General features: G+C 42.2%; 1 protein-coding gene across 6 annotated transcripts in view; it reads left to right on the top strand.

Annotated features, from left to right (window-relative positions):
* KHDRBS2 (KH RNA binding domain containing, signal transduction associated 2) overlaps positions 1-22616 on the top strand; it is a 448147-nt gene that overhangs the window by 156532 nt on the left and 268999 nt on the right. For all 6 annotated transcript variants that reach the window (XM_080998033.1, XM_080998036.1, XM_080998034.1 and 3 more), the window contains one exon: positions 21420-21547. In XM_080998033.1, the coding sequence (XP_080854159.1) occupies positions 21420-21547 (128 nt within the window). The remainder of the gene's footprint in view (positions 1-21419; positions 21548-22616) is intronic.

Here is a 22616-nt window from a genome sequence, read left to right as displayed (position 1 = left end):
ACTAGCACTGTAGACAGATAACCCAGTCCAGAAAGCGGGGTGGGATGGAAGATATCCATATGGATCAGACACATCCTGTGCTAGCATTATTAATTTATTTTCATTTATGCCCTTATTTATTTGTAGATTGATAAACTACAGGCGCCTCCCCTTTTATGCATGGATTATTGTTCCTGGGTACCGCATGTATACATGAAATTGCGTACAGTGGGGAACACCATTTTAAAAGCCTGTAAACTCCCTCCAGCAAAATTCCACAAAATTCCACCAAACTCCACAGCCACTCCCTCTAAACCTCCTTTCTCCAACTCCCAACTCTCCACAGGCCTCAAAGGTCAGTGCAAAGGCTTATGGGAGTTCTAGCTGTTTCTCTGCCATTTCGGCAGTTTCCCCACTCTTTTCTGGCCATCTTTGCCCTTTCCATGCCTTTCTGCAGTTTAAATTGATTTTTTATTTCCTGGTGCTGTGCATATACGTGGTTGCACGGGTCAAATTTGTGTAAATGGGGAGACGCCTGTACCTCACAACCAAAAGTGACCATAGTGGTGTATAATAAAGATTAAATAAAGTAAACTACAACAAGATTACAGACCTGGTAAGCTAAAACAAATTATTTCTATTATTGCACAATTGTTATTCCATAAAATGCCTAGGTCACACTTTAGGGGAAACCTTAAATAAATAAAAAATGTGTTGAAAGGTGCCTAAATATCCAGATGTTAGCACTTGCCTAATTTCAGTTGGTAACTGATTCCAGAGTACTGGAGCTTGGCTTCTAGTTCATACTAAGTGTACCTCTGAGGCATGTGGTACTGTCAGCAGTGCTCTATCTGAAGAGAATAGTTATCAGGCAAGGATATACACACAGAACAAGGCAGTTCTTTTCTTCCATGATGGAATTCAAGATTATCCCACCCAAGAACTGACCAAGAGCTGCTCAGCTTCAACCAGCTTTCTTACTGCATCATGTTCAGTAGTGACATCGCTGTGGCTTACCAGGATGGAGGGGCTGAGGTGATGGCAAGTACAGCACAGTGCAAATGGTAGAAACCAATCTGGTGCTCCTGATGGTGTGTTTGCACCATGCCAGCCTTGGTGTTGCATTGCCCCTTCCCATCCCAGTAAGCTGCAGTGATGCCAATAGATGGAGGTCAAGTGAGTGCCACTGCCCTGCTCCACCGACCATCACTGACCATATGCCTTCACATCATACCCCGAGGCTTTGTTGCTCATGAATAAGATCCTCACAGCTAGCTTAGTGTTCACTCAAATGTTTGATCAGGCATCCATGTATATATGAGTAAGGTTGTGATACCCTGTGGAGATCTTTAGTTTCCTCCTGGTTGAAAGTGATGAAAGGGGTAGGCAGGTGTTCCTTTCTCCCGTTACGGATCCTTGTGGACCTATGGACTTCGTCACATACTTTCCTCTTTCTCCTTCATTTGCTTTATTTCCATCTTTGAGTGCGACTTAAGACAATTATGACTTGACTACTTTTTCTGTTGTTTGTTTCCAGTGAAGGTACATTCAGAATAATTTCATGTGTGTGCGCACACGGCATAATTTAATAAAAAAATATTAGAAGGTAGTTGTAAAAAGAAAAACAGAAACGGAAACCTCCTCAATTATAAACACTAATTTGCATTCACCGACAATCCCTGCAGAAATATGAAAATATTGTTAAGATGATACCAGCGAATGGCTGCTTCTGAAAAGTGGCTGAAATGTTCACAGTGGTTCAAAATAGTTGATATTATTCATGAATTCATTATTTCTGTTGTGTCTCATTGACCTTTCCAGTTTATATACAGCAATATAAGTTGTGGGTGCAGTGCAGGCTACTCCACAACTGAAGCAGGGGCCAGCATAGATGCCAACTGGATTCCTTGTTCTGGTTTGGCACCCTTTGTCCCACTATTGTCATGTTTTCAGTGGCAATTTTCTTCTGCGCTCTCTCTCTCTCTCTCTCTCTGTGTGTGTGTGTGTGTGTGTGTGTGTGTGATGGAGGCAGAATTGGAGAGAGAACAGCATACAGGAAATCGTGTCCAATCTTCTGCCTCCCTAATTTACGGCTAAGATATGCATGAAACAGTCTCAAAACTGATTAACTGCCTTGCATGAAATTTCCTTTGCTTTATTGAAAGCCCAGCTGTCAAGCTGAAGCATGATTTATTCCCATCAATCCTTCAGACTCCAATTCAACACACACACACACACACACACACACACACACACGAGAGAGAGAGAGAGAGATGGTTTTGTTGGCAGAATAACAGTGATGCTCAAGGACTGTTTGCATCCGTGTTGGCCTGCCTTTCCCCTTCCTCAAAATCTAGTTGTTCATAGCATCAGAAACAAAAGATCCACAGAAAGCTGAGATCCAAAATTCCAGAACGTTTCTTCGGGGGGAAATCTGTCCATTTCTCATGTTCACTTGGCAGCTGTTTAGTGTGGAATCAATCACTCAGTTCTAGCCCATTATGTTCTGAGGGTTTCAGTTAAATGAATGAATAATTGTGGTCCGTCCCCCCCCCCCCCCCAAGACTTAGTGCATTGGTCAGAAGACTCACATTAGAGTGGGGTGGGAAAACCTTTGGCCTGTGTGTCCAGTTATGCCCAGTTGGGATCCTAATTTGCCCTACAAGGGCATTTCCCTGAAATCATGCCCATCTGACTAATCTACTCCTGATGTCAAAAGACAGAATGTAGCACGTGGTGGTCTCATAATGTTTTCAAGGTAAGAAGAATTGCAAACTCCTTCACTCCCTCCTCACAAAGATTTCACGGACATTTTCACTGCCCACTCCTTTTTTATGGGCAGTTCCATCCCCAACATGAAGAGAATGGCTGAAGATATTGGCCCAGCATTATTCTGAACCAAGCAACGCTTCTAAACATTGATCCATTCTGGACATTACAAGGACTTAAAAGGCTGTGCCCAGGTCTGGTTTCCCCTAAGAAGGGGTGCAGCTTTGCTGATGGGAGGGGCCAACCAGAGTGCAACATTCATAAGCCTATCACGTGACTTCATGGGGGGGGGAGAGAAATGATTTGAACTAGAGGGCCTTCTCAGTAGTGGCGCCCGCCCTGTGGAACGCCCTCCCATCAGATGTCAAAGCGATAAACAACTACCTGACATTCAGAAGACATCTTAAGGCAGCCCTGTTCAGGGAAGTTTTTAATGTGTGATATTTTAGTGTTTTTTGGTTTCTATGGAAGCCGCCCAGAGTGGCTGGGGAAACCCAGCCAGATGGGCGGGGTACAAATAATAAATTATTATTATTATTATTATTATTATTATTATTATTATTATTATAGAGATATCAAGAATCACTCAGCCGCTGCTCTACACCAGTTAGGTGATGCACCTTGTGAATGGCTCACATGTTTTGGGACCAATTCATATTCTACCACAATTTTTATTTAATCCAGGGCTGGAGTTCAATAAATCTTTGATTCCCCCCCCCCCAACCTTGAAATAGACCGTATTGGTCTATTGGCGAAGATCCTCCAAGTCTTGGTTTGGGTCAGTGGGTCTGAACCCTTACCCTTTTTCTCAGTGCTTACAAAATTCTTATTTGCAATAAAAAGTGCCCCATTGTATCATTTTGCTTCTGGTTGTCTCAGTTCAGGGGTGCCTAACTTTCTTTGGAGTACGCTCTGTCATTGGGCCCTGCCCAGCCATGTACTCCAGCTTCTTCAGGATGAGAACACGAGCTGTAGAAATTGGACTATAGGGGCAGTTATATTTTTCTCTGACAGGTTTATCTTTTCTGAATAAGAATGTTAAAATAACTACAGATCAGTCTGGGTGAGCTCTCTGTTCTTATATCCCACCCTCGCTGCTACATAAATATAGAAAACTTTTAATACCACCACCTAATAGGGGAAAAAAACTCAACCGCTAACCTACCTCACAATATTGCTGCAAAAATAAAGAGAGCAGGGGAGAACAATATGCACAGCCTTGAGCTTCTGGGAGTAAAAGCAGGATGCAAATATAATTTGGCTTTTCCAGACCATGTAAACAGAAATGAAATGCACAAAGTCACAGAAGCAGCCTCCTCACTTCCTTGCTTGAACTGCAACCATCCTGATATCTGACAGCAAAATATTTTTTTAAAAAATTTTGCCCGCCATGATGAACTGAAAAAGAAACAAGTTTGCACGTGAGTAGTTTTGGAATTCAGAAAGCACCCTCTCACTTGGTATAACCTGAAATTCTGTAAGCTTGTTCACTGCTTAGCTAAACCAGGGGATGCTAACTTATGGCCCTCTGCATGTTGTTGGACTCCAACTTCCATCCTCCCAAGCCAACATGGCCCATGGTCAGGTATGTCAGGGCCACAAGGTAGCCATACTTGCCTTACACTTTATACTGCAAATGTTTCCTCTGAACAAGTGGGAAGCCAAGAAGAGACACATTAAGAATGGATGTGCAGCTAAAGCTACAGGCCCACAGCACCTTTGTTGCCCTTTCATGAGAGCAATTAACAGGAAGAGGGCTACAGACTCTTAGCATTATTTAAAGTCTAAGGTTTTCTGAAGCTTTCTATCCTGTTGCCTCTGCTTTGATTCCCCAAAGTCCTCACTATTCCCTGTACAGCAATAACTCTTTCAACTCAAATTTATGTACTGAATCGTGCTGAACCATTCTCTGTCGGGCCTCTTAGCTGGTATGTGAGAGCAGCTTACAACACTGCATTTCATTTTACAATGTTGGAAATCTGAGATAAACCCCAGAGGCTACTATCTAGCAACGCTTCTGGAACTCGTGATAAGTGGGAAATTGGTACTGGGTAATTTGGAATACAAACTCTCCCAGTTCAGAAAACCACAGCCCCAGACACAACAGGTGACTCCAAGTTCTGGTCCTGCTCAGAATAGGGTTCACCTATACAGAATAATTTACCACAGCAGACATCTCCAGTTGGGACTGTAGGGAAAAGGGGGTGAAATTTTCTGTGCGGAGAGGGTGGTGGCGTGGACATGAGAATGTATTAGAAAGCTGTTCTAATAGGAATTCTAATGGAATGGAGGCCCTCAGAAGGTGGTGGACCTTCATTTGAGGTTTTTAAGGAAAGGTTGGATGGCCATCTGTCGGGGTGCTTTAGTTTCAGGGGCTTGGACTAGGTGATCCTCAGGATCCCTTCCAACTCTACAATTCTGTGATTCTGTTTATATGAAAGCTGCTTTTGAATGTATGCAGGTCCTCGGGGATATGGGGTTGTATCTGAATAAGTGGGCGCATTGGAATCAGGGAGACTGAAGCTAGTCAGTACTCCCTGAAGTGGAGATACTCTCACTTGGACTTTGCTGGATACAACCCATGGCAGGGAGGGCTCTAAGGGGTGGGTGATCAGCAGAGATCAGACACCTTACCTTGCACCAATAGAAGTGCTCTCTGCTAACGCAAAACCACACTAGATACAACACTATGTAAATAGAGACGTGTTTCAAAAATCAGTACCGAACCCTTAGTATTTTTATTACAAATTGTACAAACCTCCACTTCTAAGATTTGCAGTCTTAAATCAAATGTGTCACTCTTCAGAATCTTGAATTAATTAGCCATGGTACAAAAAAGGGTTTTTTTGTTTTTTAAATCATTACTTTAATTGCAAAATTGAGTATGTACTTGAAATGAAAGCATAACAACTGTACTGGTGAGATAATCAAGTTTTCTTTAACCTTTCATGATTTTAATGCATTCTGGAATAAAGTAGTATTTATAGCAGTGGTAGTTGATACACCCACTCTATAGAGCAAATTCTTTTATAATGTTCTTTGCTAGTCATTATCATTAGTAGCTACTTTAGGATACAATTCCTGTTTACTTGGAATAAAGCCCCACTGAACTCAGTAGTGCTTACCTCTGGGTAGACATGGAATCACTTACTATGATACTATTATTTTTCACTCCTGACCAATATACTAGCATAAGTTGAAGATATATACAACTCTTGGAGCAAAAAAATTTGGCAATTTTCTATTATCACAAAATACATTTTCAGTGGGCAAGAATTGTTGGTGGACAATGCTAGACCATCAACCCCCCCCCCCCCTTTTTGTGAATAACATTACAAGAATCCCCATAACTAGTCAGATCCAGAGGTATTTAAAATGGCGGCACCCATAATGTACTTTCAGCCACAGTTACTTTAGGGATCGGGGATTTGTGTCTCTCCAGATGTTGCTGAACTATAACTACCATCACCCCTGACTATTCGCCATGTTGGCTGGGGCTGAATGGGAGTTGGTGTCCACACAGTGCTATTTTTCTAGAAAAAGAGGTGCTGGAATTCATCATGCACACCTCCCTTATTGTCCCATAATGGCAATGGCGCCCACCTGAGATGTGTCGGAACTGAGTTCCGGCTGAAAAAAAAACCCTGGAGTCCAGCAACATCTGGAGGGTCTCAGTTTCACCACTCTTGTTTCAATGAGCATAATAAGAAACAGTGTGGGTCAGATGAAAGAAATGAATGTTTCTTCACACTAACACCAGAAGCTGTTTCCTTTGATGTTGGGCTGTAGCCTATTGGTTTGGATTGTAGTAGTCAACATTTTCTGGTGCATAATCTGCTGACCAAGATGGGAGTTTCCACTGTTATGGGAAGAGGTACTGGGGGATTGTTTAAAACAGGCCAAAGAATAAGAATGAGAGAAGGCACAGGGTTAAAAAAAGGCTTTACCTTTACATTACCTAAATTATGGATTATCCTAGGCTGGTATTCTTGCTTTGAGTGAGGAGTGGCCAAGGGAAAAGAAACCACCTTTTCCAAAGGATTTTGTGTGCTACTGATTTACACTACAGTGCTACACCCCAGAGGCTGAGATGGTACTATGTGGACATGCCTTCAGGCAAGGTGAAATACTCTGCTTTCCATCATAGGCAGCCTATGGCTCTTGAACTGGCAATACTAGCAGATTTCATTCCAAAAAGAGAGGCACACTGCATGTGTCTTGAGAGTGCTTATGGAAAATGCTTTTTCATCTTAAGCATTCCAGCCTGAGATGGAGACATTCTAAAAAGCGCTGAAAGCTTTTCTTGCAAAACTTTGCACAATAGTAAAAAGTTTAGTGCTTTGAGAGTATAGAAACAGAAGTCGAAGTTACCCATTTGTAACAAAGCACTGTCTTCTTGGAAATGTTCCTCATCAGCAATGAACCTTTGGTGTTATGTAAGCCCAAGAGGCTACTTCTACTGCTTATCAAGGCAGCTGACAGCATCCTTGAATCAATAACGGGTTTGCACAAGTTTCTTTTCTGTAATGAACATTCTTAGAGGTAGCAAGAGATTGACAGATGTTCCTTTTGACCAGCTGCCGAGATTTGCTGTGACAGATGTGAGCCAGATAAAAGGCAGTTTGTTTAAGAAATGAAATGCAGGCAATCTGAACAATTTGGTTGTGACTTTCTTTTTTTATGAGTGCCTTATGTATTTCCATGTATGTTGAATAATAAAATAAACTTGCCAGCAAATGCAACTCCCAATTTGCAGCCTAATTCAAATCTAGTATATTTGGAAACCATGCCAGATAATTCAGGTGGCGTTTACCACCAAGAATACATGCTTAGGATTACTGTATTAGTATTAGTATTATTATTATTATTATTATTATTATTATTATTATTATTATGTCATTTCTATACCACTTTGTAATTTTAAGGAAAAAATCTCAAAATGCTTTACAATACATTAAAACATAAAATAAAACAATCCAGAATGAAGCATTACTGAAGAAAGTCAAATATAAAGTATACATTGAAAGCAAAAGGAAACTGAAATATTATCTTGAACATTTCAAAACAAAATATTACTAAAGGAAATCAAATATAAAATGCACATTTTAAACAGCATAATTAACAAGAGAATAACATATTATCATAAGCATGGACCTTATCTGCTGCTGTTGCTGCTAGTCCTGCCGATGGTGGTTCATGGTGGGCAACAGCTGTGGAAGCTCAGGCTTAATTAATAATAATAATAATAATAATAATAATAATAATAAATTATTTATACCCTGTCCATCTGGCTGGGTTTCCCTAGCCACTCTGGGTGGTTCCCAACCAAATATTAAAAACACAGTACAGCATTAAAGATTAAAAACTTCCCTAAACAGGGCTGCCTTCAGATGTCTTTTAAAAGTAAGATACTTGCTTATTGCCTTGACATCTGATGGGAGGGTGTTCCACAGGGCAGGCGCGACTACCAAGAAGGCCCTCTGCCTGGTTCCCTGTAGCTTATCTTCTCGCAGTGAGGGCCAGAAGGCCCTCGGCGCTGGACCTCAGTGTCCGGGTAGAACGATGGGGGTGGAGATTCTCCTTCAGGTATACAGGACTGAGGTGGTTTAGGGCTTTAAAGCTCAGCACCAGCACTTTGAATTGTGCTTGGAAACATACTGGGTCTACGCTAAGACACAGCCAAGATGGAATCTGGCCTCTTCAGCAGTATCAGCCTTTTTAGCTGGAGTCGATCAGGGCCCCGCCCCCCTAGACCAGGTGGGAAAGGGCCTGCAAGGCAGGGAGCAGGTCCTCCAGGACCTGCAGCCAAGAATGGTTTCTTAGGATTGCAGCTTAACAACCTCCTCCCGTGCATGTTTACTTGAAATGAAGCTCAACCATGGTCAATGGGAGTGACCACAGGCTGCCTGGCCCACTTCGCTGCCTGATGCAAAAATGGGAAGGTGCTGTCATATGCGTGCACTCAACCTTGCCACAGTCTCACTTACTGGGTCTTGGGAAGGTTCTGTGTGATTTTGCAGGGCTCTCGCCAGTAACTGCTGCAACTGCTTCTCCTTGCTGCTTCTGTTTTGTGTGGGCAGTCCTGTGGAGGCACCCCTTGGATTCCACTGCCTGAGGCGTCTGTCTCAGTCTGCCGCATGGACAGACCGGCCCTGGAAGTTACTCTCAAGTAAGTGTGGAAAGGACTGCCAATGTAATCAGTGTAACTTAAATTAGTCACGACTAACACTGCGCACGGGACGTGGGTGGCGCTGTGGGTTAAACCACAGAGCCTAGGGCTTGCCGATCGGAAGGTCGGCAGTTCGAATCCCCATGACAGGGTGAGCTCGGTCCCCGCTCCTGCCAACCTAGCAGTTCAAAAGCACGAAGTGCAAGTAGATAAATAGGTACTGCTCTGGCGGGAAGGTAAACGGCGTTTCCGTGCGCTGTTCTGGTTTGCCAGAAGCGGCTTAGTCATGCTGGCCACATGACTCGGAAGCTGTACGCCGGCTTCATCAGCCAATAAAGCAAGATGAGCACCGCAACCCCAGAGTCGGCCATGACTGGACCTAATGGTCAGGGGTCCCTTTACTAACACTACACACAACTTATCAGGATGTACATTGGTACCTCGGGTTACATACGCTTCAGGTTACAGACACGGCTAACCCAGAAATAGTACCTCGAGTTAAGAACTTTGCTTCAGGATGAGAACAGAAATCGTTCTCCGGTGGTGCAGCAGCAGTGGGAGGCCCCATTGGCTAAAGTGGTGCTTCAGGTTAAGAACAGTTTCAGGTTAAGAACGGACCTCTGAAACGAATTAAGTTCTTAACCTGAGGTACCACTGTACATTGTTATTTAGGTCCTGACAGACTGTCCTATGTGGCTAGTAAGGTAGATGTGCTCCAGGCATTTATTTATTTATTTATTTATTTATTTATTTATTTATTTATTGAAGTATTTATATGCCACCATTTATATACTGAAACATCAGGGTGGTGTACAGCAATAAGGTATCATTAAAAACAGCACCTTGCCAACAAAGGTCCGTATAGTTAAAGCCATGGTTTTCCCAGTAGTGATGTATGGAAGTGAGAGCTGGACCATCAAGAAGGCTGATCGCCAAAGAATTTATGCTTTTGAATTATGGTGCTGGAGGAGACTCTTGAGAGTCCCATGGACTGCAAGAAGACCAAACCTAACAATTCTGAAGGAAATCAGCCCTGAGTGCTCACTGGAAGGACAGATCGTGAAGCTGAGGCTCCAGTACTTTGGCCACCTCATGAGAAGAGAAGACTCCCTGGAAAAGACCCTGATGTTGGGAAAGATGGAGGGCGCAAGGAGAATGGGACAACAGAGGACGAGATGGTTGGACAGCGTTCTCGAAGCTACAAACATGAGTTTGCCCAAACTGTGGGAGGCAGTGGAAGACAGGAGTGCCTGGCGTGCTCTGGTCCATGGGGTCACGAAGGGTTGGACACGACTAAACAACAACAACAATAAAAACAGCACAAAAATGATTGGGCAGTCAAACAATCTTCAAACAGCTGCATAGACACGTCAGCGTAAAAAAAAAGTCTTCAAGAGACATCTGAAAGTGAAAAGTGAGGATGCCTGCTGAACCTCGGCTGGAAGAGTGTTCCACAGCACTGGGATTGCAGTGCTAAATGGTTGGGCTGGTAGCCGAGGCCATTCGGGACTTTGTAACATGGGAGCAACTCACAGTACTTCTCTGGATGATCTCAGTGAAAACACTGGGATATAAGGGTGCAGGTGTGCCATTTATCACTGGGGCAATGAGGGAGAAAGTATGTGTACATAATAAGGGATGGGAAAAGTACAGATTCCTTTATATTTTATGACATTCTTGCCACCAAAAGCCATCTTTATGGTAGATATGGCCCCTAGTGCTGAGGTTCTCATTCTCCTTAATTGCTTCGGGGTACTACAAACCATGAACTGACATTCTGAAGAAATCTATACTTTTATAGCTTTGTGGGCTAAATATCACATTGCTCCATTCACAATTTCGCACCATTTAGCAGGCAGAGCAGGAAGGCATATGTCCCTTTAGCATATCCTGCTGCATAGATTCGAAAATGGAAATCCACATGGAACAGAATGTTTGTTTGTTTATTGCAGAGCTGAGGGCCATAAATGGCACAGATGCATTTTATAGTCCTTTCTGGTGTGTGGAATATGTCTGCTCCCCAAATGTCCAGATCGATTAATCCAAAGGGCATTTGCTCAGCTGTCACACTTTGAGCATTGCTTAAAGTTAAAAAGGTTAAATTAAAATTTATTATAACGGAAGGCCAAGGTAAACTATAAATCCTAATAAAAACAAAACAGACTTTTCTCTTTATAATGAAAAACTGTGTGATATCCTAGCTGAATAATGAATTTCTAGAACTGTGCATTTCTTCACTCAGAGGTCACAGTAGTATCGCCATGAGACTTAATCTAGTAGCAAATTTTTCAGGAGCAAGAGTAGAAATTGGAAAAGGATGGAAACCTTTGATTGAAGAACTATTTCTAATGACATGGGAAATCACCAAACCAATAACATTAACCCAGAGGGCAGAATAATGAAATGATGTCGAAGTAATGATTTAATTGGATTATTTGCTAGAATATTCATTGCATTATAATAGATAACACTGAAGTATTTTTCCTCTGGCACTGCAATCCTATACTACTTACCTGGGAGTAAGCTCAATTGAACCTAATGGGACAGACTTCTGAGCAGACCTGCATGCTGTTGTATTGCACTATGTTTTCAGAATTTAGGATGCAATGCTGAACATACTTAATAGGGAGTAAGACCCACTGAGCAGAGTAGTGACTTACTTAAACATCCACAGTATATTTCTGTGTAGTCTGTGTATGAGGGCGTAAGTGTGTGCATCTAATCTGCAAATTGGTGAGTTCAAATATTTCCAGATTTTTATTTATTTTTATTGCAATTTATTTTAGAAATCAATGCGACTTCTTATGTTCTGCAGTTAATTGTATTGTGCAATAAATAAATAAATAGTTGAGAAGAAGCAAATGAAGTGAGGAAGACAACCCATCTCTACATGAGCAGAACCATTTCCATTGGGGAGGATCAGCATAGAGCAAAAAGGGACCCCATTCCCTCCCTAAGAGCCAGTGTGGTGCAGTGGTTAAAAGTGGTAATCTCGAAATCTGGGGAACCGGGTTCGCGTCTCCGCTCCTCCACATGCAGCTGCTGGGTGACACTGGGCTAGTCACACTTCTTTGAAGTCTCTCAGCCCCACTCACCTCACAGAGTGTTTGTTGTGGGGGAGGAAGGGAAAGGAGAATGTTAGCCGCTTTGAGACTCTTTTGGGTAGTGATAAATCCAAACTCTTCTTCTTCTTCTAAGTGGCACTTGGCACGCGTACACACACACGTTGCATGGAATGGTGTTATCCTGTGTGTGCTTCCTGTGTACTTATCTAACCATAGTTTTCCTGCCTGGGGTCCAAGTCCACAGATTACTTGAGGTCAGGGTTGCAGTGCATGCACACAAAGGGGAGAGGATGCCAGTTGATGGGCCGTGCCTAGAGGTTATAGTTTCATATTGGTAGTCCGGAACTGGATAACATTTCACCTCAATTTCGTTTGGAATAATAGAATTGTAGATTTGGAAGGGACCAATCACCTGCCATGCAGGAATCTTTTGCCCAATGACCCTGAGATTGAGTCTCATGCTGCAATGGCTGAGCTGGTATAATTGCTTAATTCTTTTTATGAAAAAAAGCATGCAAATGTAATTAAGCATTGGACAGTATCTGACAATACTAAACCTGCAACAGGTGCAGCAGCTGCATCCGGTGTGTGTCTGAGATGTTTGGAGAACATCTTCCAGGTATGCATCTGATGGGGATTACAATAACCAACTTCAAATTGGAATTTAATTGGTGGCTCTTCCTCATTTAATTGGGAGGGGGAAGTGAGCAACCTCCAAGGATAGGCTGAGGGAGTCAAAATGGGAAATGGTCCAAGAAGGGGTGTGGAGGGAATCAAGTCTGACTGGCAGGTTTAGCAGAGCTGTGCCTGGGTTAAGGATAGGCAAATTTGTCAGTTTCAGTTTTCATTTTCCAGTCTGAAACTCTTTTCTCTATATTTCCAAATCAAGTTGAGATTTATTTTTATTTTTAAGTTCTCATGAAAATTTTGTAATAATGCATTTTTATATGCAACTTTTCTTAACATACACGTTTTGTCAAAGCAATTTCCTTCATATGCATTTTCAATGTTATTTTCAATAATGTTGGTATCCATCTGTCTTGAGTGACAATGGAGTGCGCTTCCTAGGGTGAAGTCAAACTGCTGGAGAATCACTGTGGTTGCAGAGTCCGGTAACTCATAACTGCTGCCTCCTGCATTGCTTTTGCTGCAATAGCAGCACCAAAGTGACCTCTCTGGGTAGTGTGTATGGAGATCCTGGGCTACCCAGACAACAAGACTCCGCTCTTGGCCTTGCTGATGTGGTCCAAAGGAAAGCAGAGCAATACGTACAAGGTGCCATCCACCTGTCTTAGGGAATGCACTCTGGATTTGTGTAGGGTTTACTCTGTATCCTTTTCTTCGCTGTATGTCATACCTGGAACCTTATTTGATACAGCAGGCAGAGAAAGGTGGGAAGGCAGGACTGGGAAAAGAATCCGTGGATTCAGCCATGGCTGCTCTCTCTCCCACCCCTTCCCACATCAAGATATTTAAAGGTACAGCATGGATCGCTAACCTGCACCTTGTCTCCCCAATCTGAACAATGCAGGGCAAGCGGATTAAAAGGTCAACCAGATGGGCAAATAGGCATACTGATGAAGAAAGCTCTTAGAGGAAGGGGGGCTGCATTTTGAAGCTCTCCAAAAGTTAATCTGACAAGGCTGCCAGCAGCTACTCCTACCCCTGGCTCCTTTTGCCGGTAGAGAACATGCTAGCATTGGTTACTTCTGTTAGAAGCAGATTGGAACTGAAGTTCCTCAAAGTACACTCCTTGTATTTATTCAAAAATTCCAGTCAGCCTTTCCTTTTATTTCCTTGACAGAACATCTTATTTCCATTAGGAAGCTAATGGGGTTTAAGAACATACTTGTCAGGGTCATTTAGTTCCATTTTATGTAACTCAACATCAGTTCCTTCATTCAACACCCTCGCCCCTTTTTGTCGTCTCGGTGTGGTGGAAATATTGCCTGGCTTATTCAGTGTAACCTTGTTTGCTTCATGTTTATCCTGTTTGTGTACTGAGTTCAGAGTGGAAGCAGAAGCTCCCATTGGTTTTTACAAACTCCTGGCTCTGGGGTGTGATTAATCCAGTGTGTAGACTGCTTTTCACCTGGTGTGAACTCTAGAGGGTTTTTTAATCCTCATTTACCCGACAAACATTTTTTGCCTGCTGATTATTGTGCCTATAACTGGAGGTACATTTTGGTATGTGACACTTGGCACTGTGGAAAATGGTAACATATATGTCCTACTTCCCCCAAGGAAAAGTGCTTTCAAGATTTATGTCTTTGTATAATGTGCTATGAAATTGTTAGACTAACCCTAATGGCCAATTTTATGTGCTGCTCATATTACCATAATCTGAAGGGCAATTAGCTGACTGTCATTATTAGAGGTCTGTGCCAACTGCAAAATTCCTTGGGACCTAAGGGGGAGTCTCATGTTCTGGAATCTTTTGATTGGCTCAAAACACAATATTGATTGTCATATTTTCTGTTGCTTACTGGAAGTGGAAATATAAATAAACCACAGCATCAAGCATTCATTTGCACTATAATGCTAGATATCTTAAATCACAGCATATGGGCACTGTCAGGAGGGAGGGTGCCAACTGGGTGGAAAAAATGATCTACACTTCCCATGTAGCCAGAATATTAATACACCCTTCTAAGCAGTATTGTGCATGGTTTATCCTCTATGTATTCCAAAATATCTGTGTATTCTGTGCTCAGGTATCTTTACTGCAGCACAGGTGACATTGTGGTCTAAAGCACTGAGCCTCTTGGGCTTGCTGATCGGAAGGTTGGCAGTTCGAATCCGCTCGACGGTGGTGAACCTCCACTGCTCCATCCCAGCTTCTGCCAACCTAGCAGTTCGAAAGCACACCAGTGCAAGTAAATAGGTACCGCTGCAGTGGGAAGCTCCCCACCCCCAAACAGCAACAAAAAAACACCCATTGCTGAAAATGCTTCACATAGTTTACAAGACCTCTCCTTGCTGTCCAAACCTGTTCTTTTTAAGTTTGATGTCTGGTAGATGGAAGGGGGTAAACTATAAATTATTCTGGTTTACATTTTAATTGGAGCTGGAGAAGGAGCCTTTCAGTGCTTACCTCTTATTTAGAGCAACCATTACAAACCCTGGCTGGATCTACACATATAAAAAAAGAACGCTAAGGGGGAAAACGTATATAGCGCTTGATGCAATTTTCCATTGACTGCTGTACGGCACCCCCGGTGTCACATTTTTATAATGCATTTATAATGTTGTAACTTACCAGTATAATTAGTCCCTTATGAACTGGGCCTGAACCTGGTTAGTTTAAGTGTGTGTCATGCGCCTCTCAGCTTCGCCAGACTCTAGCATGGTCTGGTGGCCAAATGGACCAGGAAGAGGAGCAGATTGGGGGCTGAATGGCGGGCACCAAGGGATGCAGGATGAAGGTCCTCCCCTTGTGGTTCTAGATGTGACTCAGAGCTGCTGGCTTTCCCCCCTGCCCTTCCGGCAGAGCACAGAGCCTCCTCAGAGAGCAAGGGCAACTTCAAAAAGACATAGGGAAGGGCTTAGCAGGAGGAGATGGCAGTGGATATGGAGGTAGAGGGACAGGACACAATCTTGTTGCCAAACCCTAGGTGCTATATTCATAGGTGAGATCATTTGCATCTGCCTAGATAGAGCGCAGATCAACAGACTTATAGGGCAAGAGAGTCCTGTGAGTGAGTTTTGCCTGCTTCATATTTAAAAGCTTGGTGGGAGGGGCATACCAGCTGCTGGGACATCTTTGTAACTCCTATTTGGTTATGAACCTCTTACCTTGCTCATGGAATCTGGACCTTGTGATCTCTTCCTTGCCTACACACGACAGTCATTGTGGTTTGGGAACTTGACAACATGAGGCACTTGCACTTCCTTTCTGCATTATGTCCAAAGGTAGGCACAGTTATTCACTCTTTCTAGGAACCCATGGAAAACTGTTATTATTGTTGTGTGGATGGGTGGATGCTAGATTGAGCCCTCTTAACACCATACTATAGTTCCTTTAGCTGTTTTGGGAGGGGGGGACCATGATTGTTTTCTATGCAGTTATGCTCTGAAACACCTAATTCTGCATATGCGTCACTTTGGGTATAGCTTTATAGGCTGTTTGTATAAGAACCGGGCCCCAGAATTCTCAGGTGAAAGGAAAATCAATCTTATGATGGAGATGCAGGATTCTTGAAAACCATGTAGCTGACATCATTAATACTTACAATCAAATAATTACACACACACACACACACACCCCAAAACAGCTGCCCAGAGAAAAACTAAGCAAACACTAACATTACTCTTCTGAAGGGGAACCAAATGCTGACAGCTTTGGAAGGTGTATATTCCATTTTATGGTAGGTTGGAGAGGCTGACGAGAAGAACATTTGTTATTTGATGGGTTTTGACATGCTTCAGAATGTAGCAAAGGGATGTTTCTGCTGGGGGGGTGCCTTTTTAAAAATGGAAATACTATATTCATGACGAGAGTTTTGTAACAGATGTCAAGTATAGTGAAGAGAAGTATAATTAACTTCCTTTTATTGGCATGGCAGAGGTTTTTTTGGGGGGTGGGGTGGGGGAGTAAGACACACACACATTCTTTACTGAGTTTCTTTTTGCCAGAACAGTGTAGATTTCTGCAAATCTGTGCTTGGGAAACTACTGAAAGGTGCGATGATGCTTGATCAGTACATGGGCAGCAGGGGTTTGGGGGAGGTTGCTCTGTTAGAAGCTTACTTGCTCCAATATAGCCCCCCTCCTCCCGCCTATGCTGCTTTGATGCCCAATTGCTGCTGCTTTCTGTGTATGCTTCATCACAACCAGAAATTTCATTTTCAAGGCAAGGCCTCCTGGGGCTCATGTTGATACATTCAGTGACCAGCTCCACATGGTGATTAGGCTTGTCAGCTCGCTCTCCTTGGTCTGAAGTTTCATGATATCAGTCTCCTTTTGGGAGTCTCCAGAGGAAGGAGTAAAATCTCAGAATGAGGAATCAAAATAGAATGGGCAGGCAGCTTTATTTTGGCTTTATTTCTTTATCTTGGCTTGATTTCTGTTATTACCTCTGCCTCCATATCCATTGAACTCCACCCCTGAGGTCCTTCCCCCTGGCCTTCCAGCGGGCATCTTCTGCTCCTACCATGAGACACTAAGCGCCATCTTTGTCCTACTAGGCTCTCTATACTAGCCCTTGTGAACTGCCAGGCACCACCTTATCTCTTTGACCTGGTCTAACTCTTTGGCCTGGTGGAAATGAGAAAATAGAGGCCTAAGCTGATAGAGTGAACTGTGGCACTGCAGGCTGCAAATGGCATGTGTTTATGTTTGTCGCCTTTTGCATATGCTCCTACATAGAAAGTTCAATATTAACCAAAAGCTAGCACAGTAGCTTTGTTTGTTTGTTTGTTTGTTTGTTTGTTAATTCAGTGAAGGTTGTTATAGGAGGGAACATTTTTTTAAAATACTTTCTGTAGAACCAAAGAGAGGGTCTGTGATAAATTCCTGTATTATTCCGCCACCACTTTCTCCTACAGAAGCAGTCCAGGCCTTCAGATATAATAAACCTTAGACTTTGCAATCTAACTGGCCTGACTGCAATCCAATGGCCTGACTTGGTGTAAGGCAGGTTTCTATGTACCTACATCATTCTGCCCGATCAGGGTTTTGTTTTTTCTCCAGCTGAAACTCAGTTCTGGCACCTCTCAGGTGGGCACCATTGCCATTATAAGAGAAGAAGGGGAGTGCTCACAGTGAGTTCCGGCACCTCTTTTTCTAGAAAAATAGCACTCCAATAGATGCTCTAGCTGCAGGACACTGGATTTTAGGATGAAGTGGTGAGGCCTATTTCATCCATGCATAGCAATTACACCCAAACAAATCCGTAATTGTTCTGAAGTGATTTTGTAAGCCTATCAAAGTGAGCTGTATAACTGTTACTCTGAAGTAAGACCCATTGCGTTTGACCGGTGGTACTGCCCACGAAGGAAGTATGCATAGGATTGCTGCAGATGTGCCTGTCTGTTACACAAAGCAGTACCCTTCTCAGAATGTGTGTTCTGATGTTCAGCCCAGACACTTTGGGCTGAGGTATTGTTTGGGTTTTTTGTTAAGTGTGTAAGTGTGTGTTGTTTGCTGTTGGTTTTTTGTATCTTTATTCTAGAGTTTGCAGTTATTCATGTGGAAATTGTCCAGATCGGTTTTGTATTTTTTTAATGTTTGATTTATTATATATGCCTACTTTTTATGTTTTAGTTATGTATTTTTCATGTTGTAAGGAACCTTGACCATGGTTTGAACTGTGGGAAGGCAGCATACAAATAAAAGTATGTGTGCATGTATGCAGTGCTTTTTTCAGGAGGGACGACACTCAGGGGTATGCATACCCCTAAACATTTTGTGAATCTTTGTACTTTTGTCCATTTACTGTATTCATTTTTCCCAATTCAAACTATAAAATGGTGATTTTCTTGAGTCAAAATGACAGTGCCCCTAAACATTTTTTTTTTAGAAAAAAAAGCACTTCATGTGTGTATACGATGGTCTTTGCCACTCCTTTGCTTTCATGAATTGGTGTTTCTGGAGTCACTACGGAACAAGCAAGAAATGCATTATTCTGGGCTACCAAAGGGGGCGATAGAGCACCTTGTAAAGAAGGTGCTGGAAGGCTGAACTAAAGTTGCTACAAAGAGAAAATGGTGGTTGTGTGTTTCTGACAGGCCAGATATAAATAAATAAATAAATAAATAAATAAATAACCTCAGGCCAGATATATATATATATATATATATATATATATATATATATATATATATATTTCTTTGTTTGCATGCTGCTCCCTGCAGCACAATCTTTATATTTGTAAGTAAAACAGATGATATTACATGAACAGGACAACGTCACCAATACGCTTTCCTCAGAGCAAAATACAAATGCACCCTGTGATTTCTGACGATCAGGGAGAATGAATCTCTCATTCATGCACACACACACAGAGAGAGAGAGAGAGAGAGAGAGAGAGAGAAAGCACTATTTTAGGTTATCCACATTTTATCTTCTTTAAAGCAGCTCTTCAACTTTTCCAGAAAGTTCCTGCTGTGCACACATTCCTGGCTCAGCAGGGCCAGGCTCATTAGCAGGTTTCTGTTTGCCGAGAAGTGTCATTACCAGGGGCTCAAGCAGCAAGTTCAGCAACAACATGTTGGTTGAAGAGGAGAAAAGGAAAAAGCCACAACACCCTCACTTGGTAGAGGAAGCAAATCCTACTCTTAAGACAGGCAACTTATAAGGCTGCTGTAAGGCCAAACAAATATGCTCAAGGGAGTCACAAGCCCTTAACTGAGAGAAATTATTATTTGTTTGCCTCAACAGTTCCTTAATTATATTCCGGATTTCTAGTTCACTATTTCATATGAAATAGCAAAAAATAGGGTAATAGAACATCTTGTTTTTGTATAATCGTGGTATTTTTGTAGGAAGCTTCGGTGCTTTTTTTCTGGCGGGGACGCAGGGGTACGCATACCCCTAAACATTTTGTGAATCTAGGTTTGGCCTCATTGAGGGGCAGTATTTCAATATGAGTAGGAAAATGAGAGTACCCCTAAACATTTTATTTTAAGGGGGGAAGCACTGGGAAGCTTCAACCTGATCAAAGGACTAGCCATTTTCAGTGTTAGTGCTGAGGCCTAAAACAGCCAACACTATAATAAAGGAGAATGCCGTTGTTAATTGGCAGCATGGCTTTCCTTCAGATGAGGAAATCCCTATGGTTTTCCAGAGCTTACTTCCTCTTATTAATGGGCCTCACATGCAGAATAAAAACTTCAACTGCATATTTCTTCCGCTCATAAATAAACAATTCTTGTTTTCCCAAGAGTGTACCCCTATTTTACAATATTGATCCAGTGTCAGAAACACTAGATGAGAGGAATGCAGGTCTGCAAAGATGTCAGTCCAAAAGTGCAAATCAGTGCTGGATTGACCTGCACCAAGACACAATGGCTTCCATCTGGTTTAGAGGAGCCCATTCTCCACATCATGTATGATGGGATTGAAAATGCCATTGACCTGATTGTTCCTCATGATTCCCCCTAAAAAGGCATAGGATATTAACAGCAGTGAGCAGCTATCATCACAGGTGAAACACACTCCCTTCTTTTCTTGCGAAAGAAACATCTGCCAGGCAGTACTCAACTGACACTTTACTTATTTATTTAACTTATGATACCCCCTCATAAAATCACTTCTCTGAGTGTTGTACAAAAAGAAGAGAAAGATACAATAAAATATTTAGGAATGATTGGCAGACAGGAGCTCAAAGCACAGCTCCTAGCACAAGAGCTGAGGCAAGCCAATGGCTCTTCAGCGCAGGAAAACATGTACTGAAGGAATAACATTTTAATGAAGGGTAGAGATAGTTGAGGAATTGATCCTTGTAACTTTTGATACAAGCTGGGTGGGACCATGCTAACATCTGTCATTCAGAATTTAGCCTGCAATCCTACCCAGTTACCATGGAAACTCAATAGGACTTACTTCTGAGTAGACATGATTAGGCTTGCACCGTTAGTTATCCATGCTTTCTGAATGTTTCAAGATTTGAAGGAAATTGGGATCGTTCAAGATCCTTTGCTTGCAAAATTTTTGTTAACTGGAGCTTTCTCTTAACCAATTCCTTGTTGAAATTCTGCAACAAACTTGAGGGAGAGGGAAGAGGCAGCTCATTAGAGACTTGAGAGCTTAAAATGGGAACATTGTGGTTTGGGAATTATTTTAGTGAAGTACCTGGGTCTGTTTGTGGTCACCCTTCAGGAGCATACAAGAACAGGGTGGTGCAACATCGGGCTCCCATGATTTGCCGGCAGTATAAAACTTCCGGATTGGCCAGGCCTGATATAAATGTCTTGAGCCTGGCCTTCTTCTCTTGCCTAATTGCAATAGTTTCTGTATGCTTCACTTTAGCTCTCAACTTCCATAGCAGAACCCAGCTAATGCTGAGTGTCCTGCTGACTGCTATCATAAAGTCTCCCTATGATTGCATCATAGGTTCCGTTGAAATGTCAGCTGCAGCTTAAGTTGTATAGTATGTTGGGTGGTATTCAACCAAATAGTTGTGCTAGTACAAGGATATTTGCCACTAGCACAATAGGATTTACCCCTCCTATCCTCCATGTGTGCCACATGCCATCTCCAAATGTTCTCCAGAGGGTTGGTGGAGGCCCTCAGAACAGATTTATGGGTTGCATGGTAGGGAAGATGGGGGAGAATATTCACTCTTGCATGGACAGAATTTTCTCTTTAGCACTACTCATTCTTTTGCCTGAGTCTATGTGGTTACTCATATAACTTCCAAATAAGAAAATAATCCTGCATCAAAGCATAACAGCCATCTAATTATAGATTCTTTTTTTTTTGTTCACCCTTCCTAGAAATTGAAAAGTTCCAGAGTTCTGATGAGAAAAAGGAGGATGAAGAGAAAAAATACCTCGATGTCATCAGCAACAAAAATATAAAGCTGTCAGAAAGAGTATTGATTCCTGTCAAACAGTATCCAAAGGTATTGTAATACCTATATAATATAAGACAGACTGTGCTATTTTGATAGATGATTGTGGTTATGGTTATAATTAAATGCTGTGCTCAAAGTGCTAAGTCAGGGCAGTATAAAAAGAGAATTAAAATGTATTCATGCCTCTTTATTGTTTCTAATAAGTGTTGGATCAATATTTCAGATTGGATTTTGAGGGAATACACATAGAGTTCAGACCAACTCCATTAAATTCAATAGGAGTTTTGACTTCGACTACAACTCAGGGTGGATTGTACCCCTTTACTGTCCTCCTACCCCCCACATCTCTATCTCTTGGCTACCTTTACTCATCATGTAAGGAGTTGATGGTGCTGGGATTGGTCTAGCCAAAAGGCTATGGCATGGCTAGGAGGAGGGGCTAGCAAGTGAGGAAGTACTGGGCAGGCTGTGGCATTGAGGCCCACATGAAAGTGGCCCAGGTTTTACTGGTGGGTCCTGGTTCTCTGTTTGAAAAGCACTGGTTGAAGGGGAAATAAGAAACTTACTAGACACTCCTCTGAAAAATCCTCTCATATGATAATTTGGTTTCTTCCCACTTACTTGCCTTGAAGTAAAGAAAAATTTACATCTCAAAGGAAGCCAGTATTATTTTGAGCAAATTTGGAAGGTGCCACTTCTGCAAACCAAAATTCCTCAACACAGATCTGCATAACAAAGATCCAGGCAGGAGGTAGTAATATGTGTGTGTATGTGTGTGTGTGTGTGTGTGTGTGTGTGTGTGTGTATATATATGATGAAGTAAAGGAATGCTGTTTTCCCCTGTGCGGCTTTGTATTTTACACAAATAGTTGTTGTCCTGGCAGTATTCAAACTGAAATGGTAAACACCCCCATTTATCTCTAGTGCAATTTTTCCTGCTGATTTATTGTCACATGGTATTTGGCCTCACTATTAGCTTTGATTACACTCTCCACTTTTCACTTTATTCTTTCATCAGCAATAGCAATAAATTACAGTGGGTAAAAAAGCATATCGACCCAAATGAGAGGTGTGTATAAAAAGAGAGAGAGAGAAGGAGAGGTGCATTGATTCCAAG

Source organism: Podarcis pityusensis, assembly GCF_964106645.2.
Source record: "Podarcis pityusensis genome assembly, chromosome: 3".
NCBI lineage: Eukaryota > Metazoa > Chordata > Lepidosauria > Squamata > Lacertidae > Podarcis > Podarcis pityusensis.
This window is presented reverse-complemented; position numbering and strand designations above follow the sequence as displayed.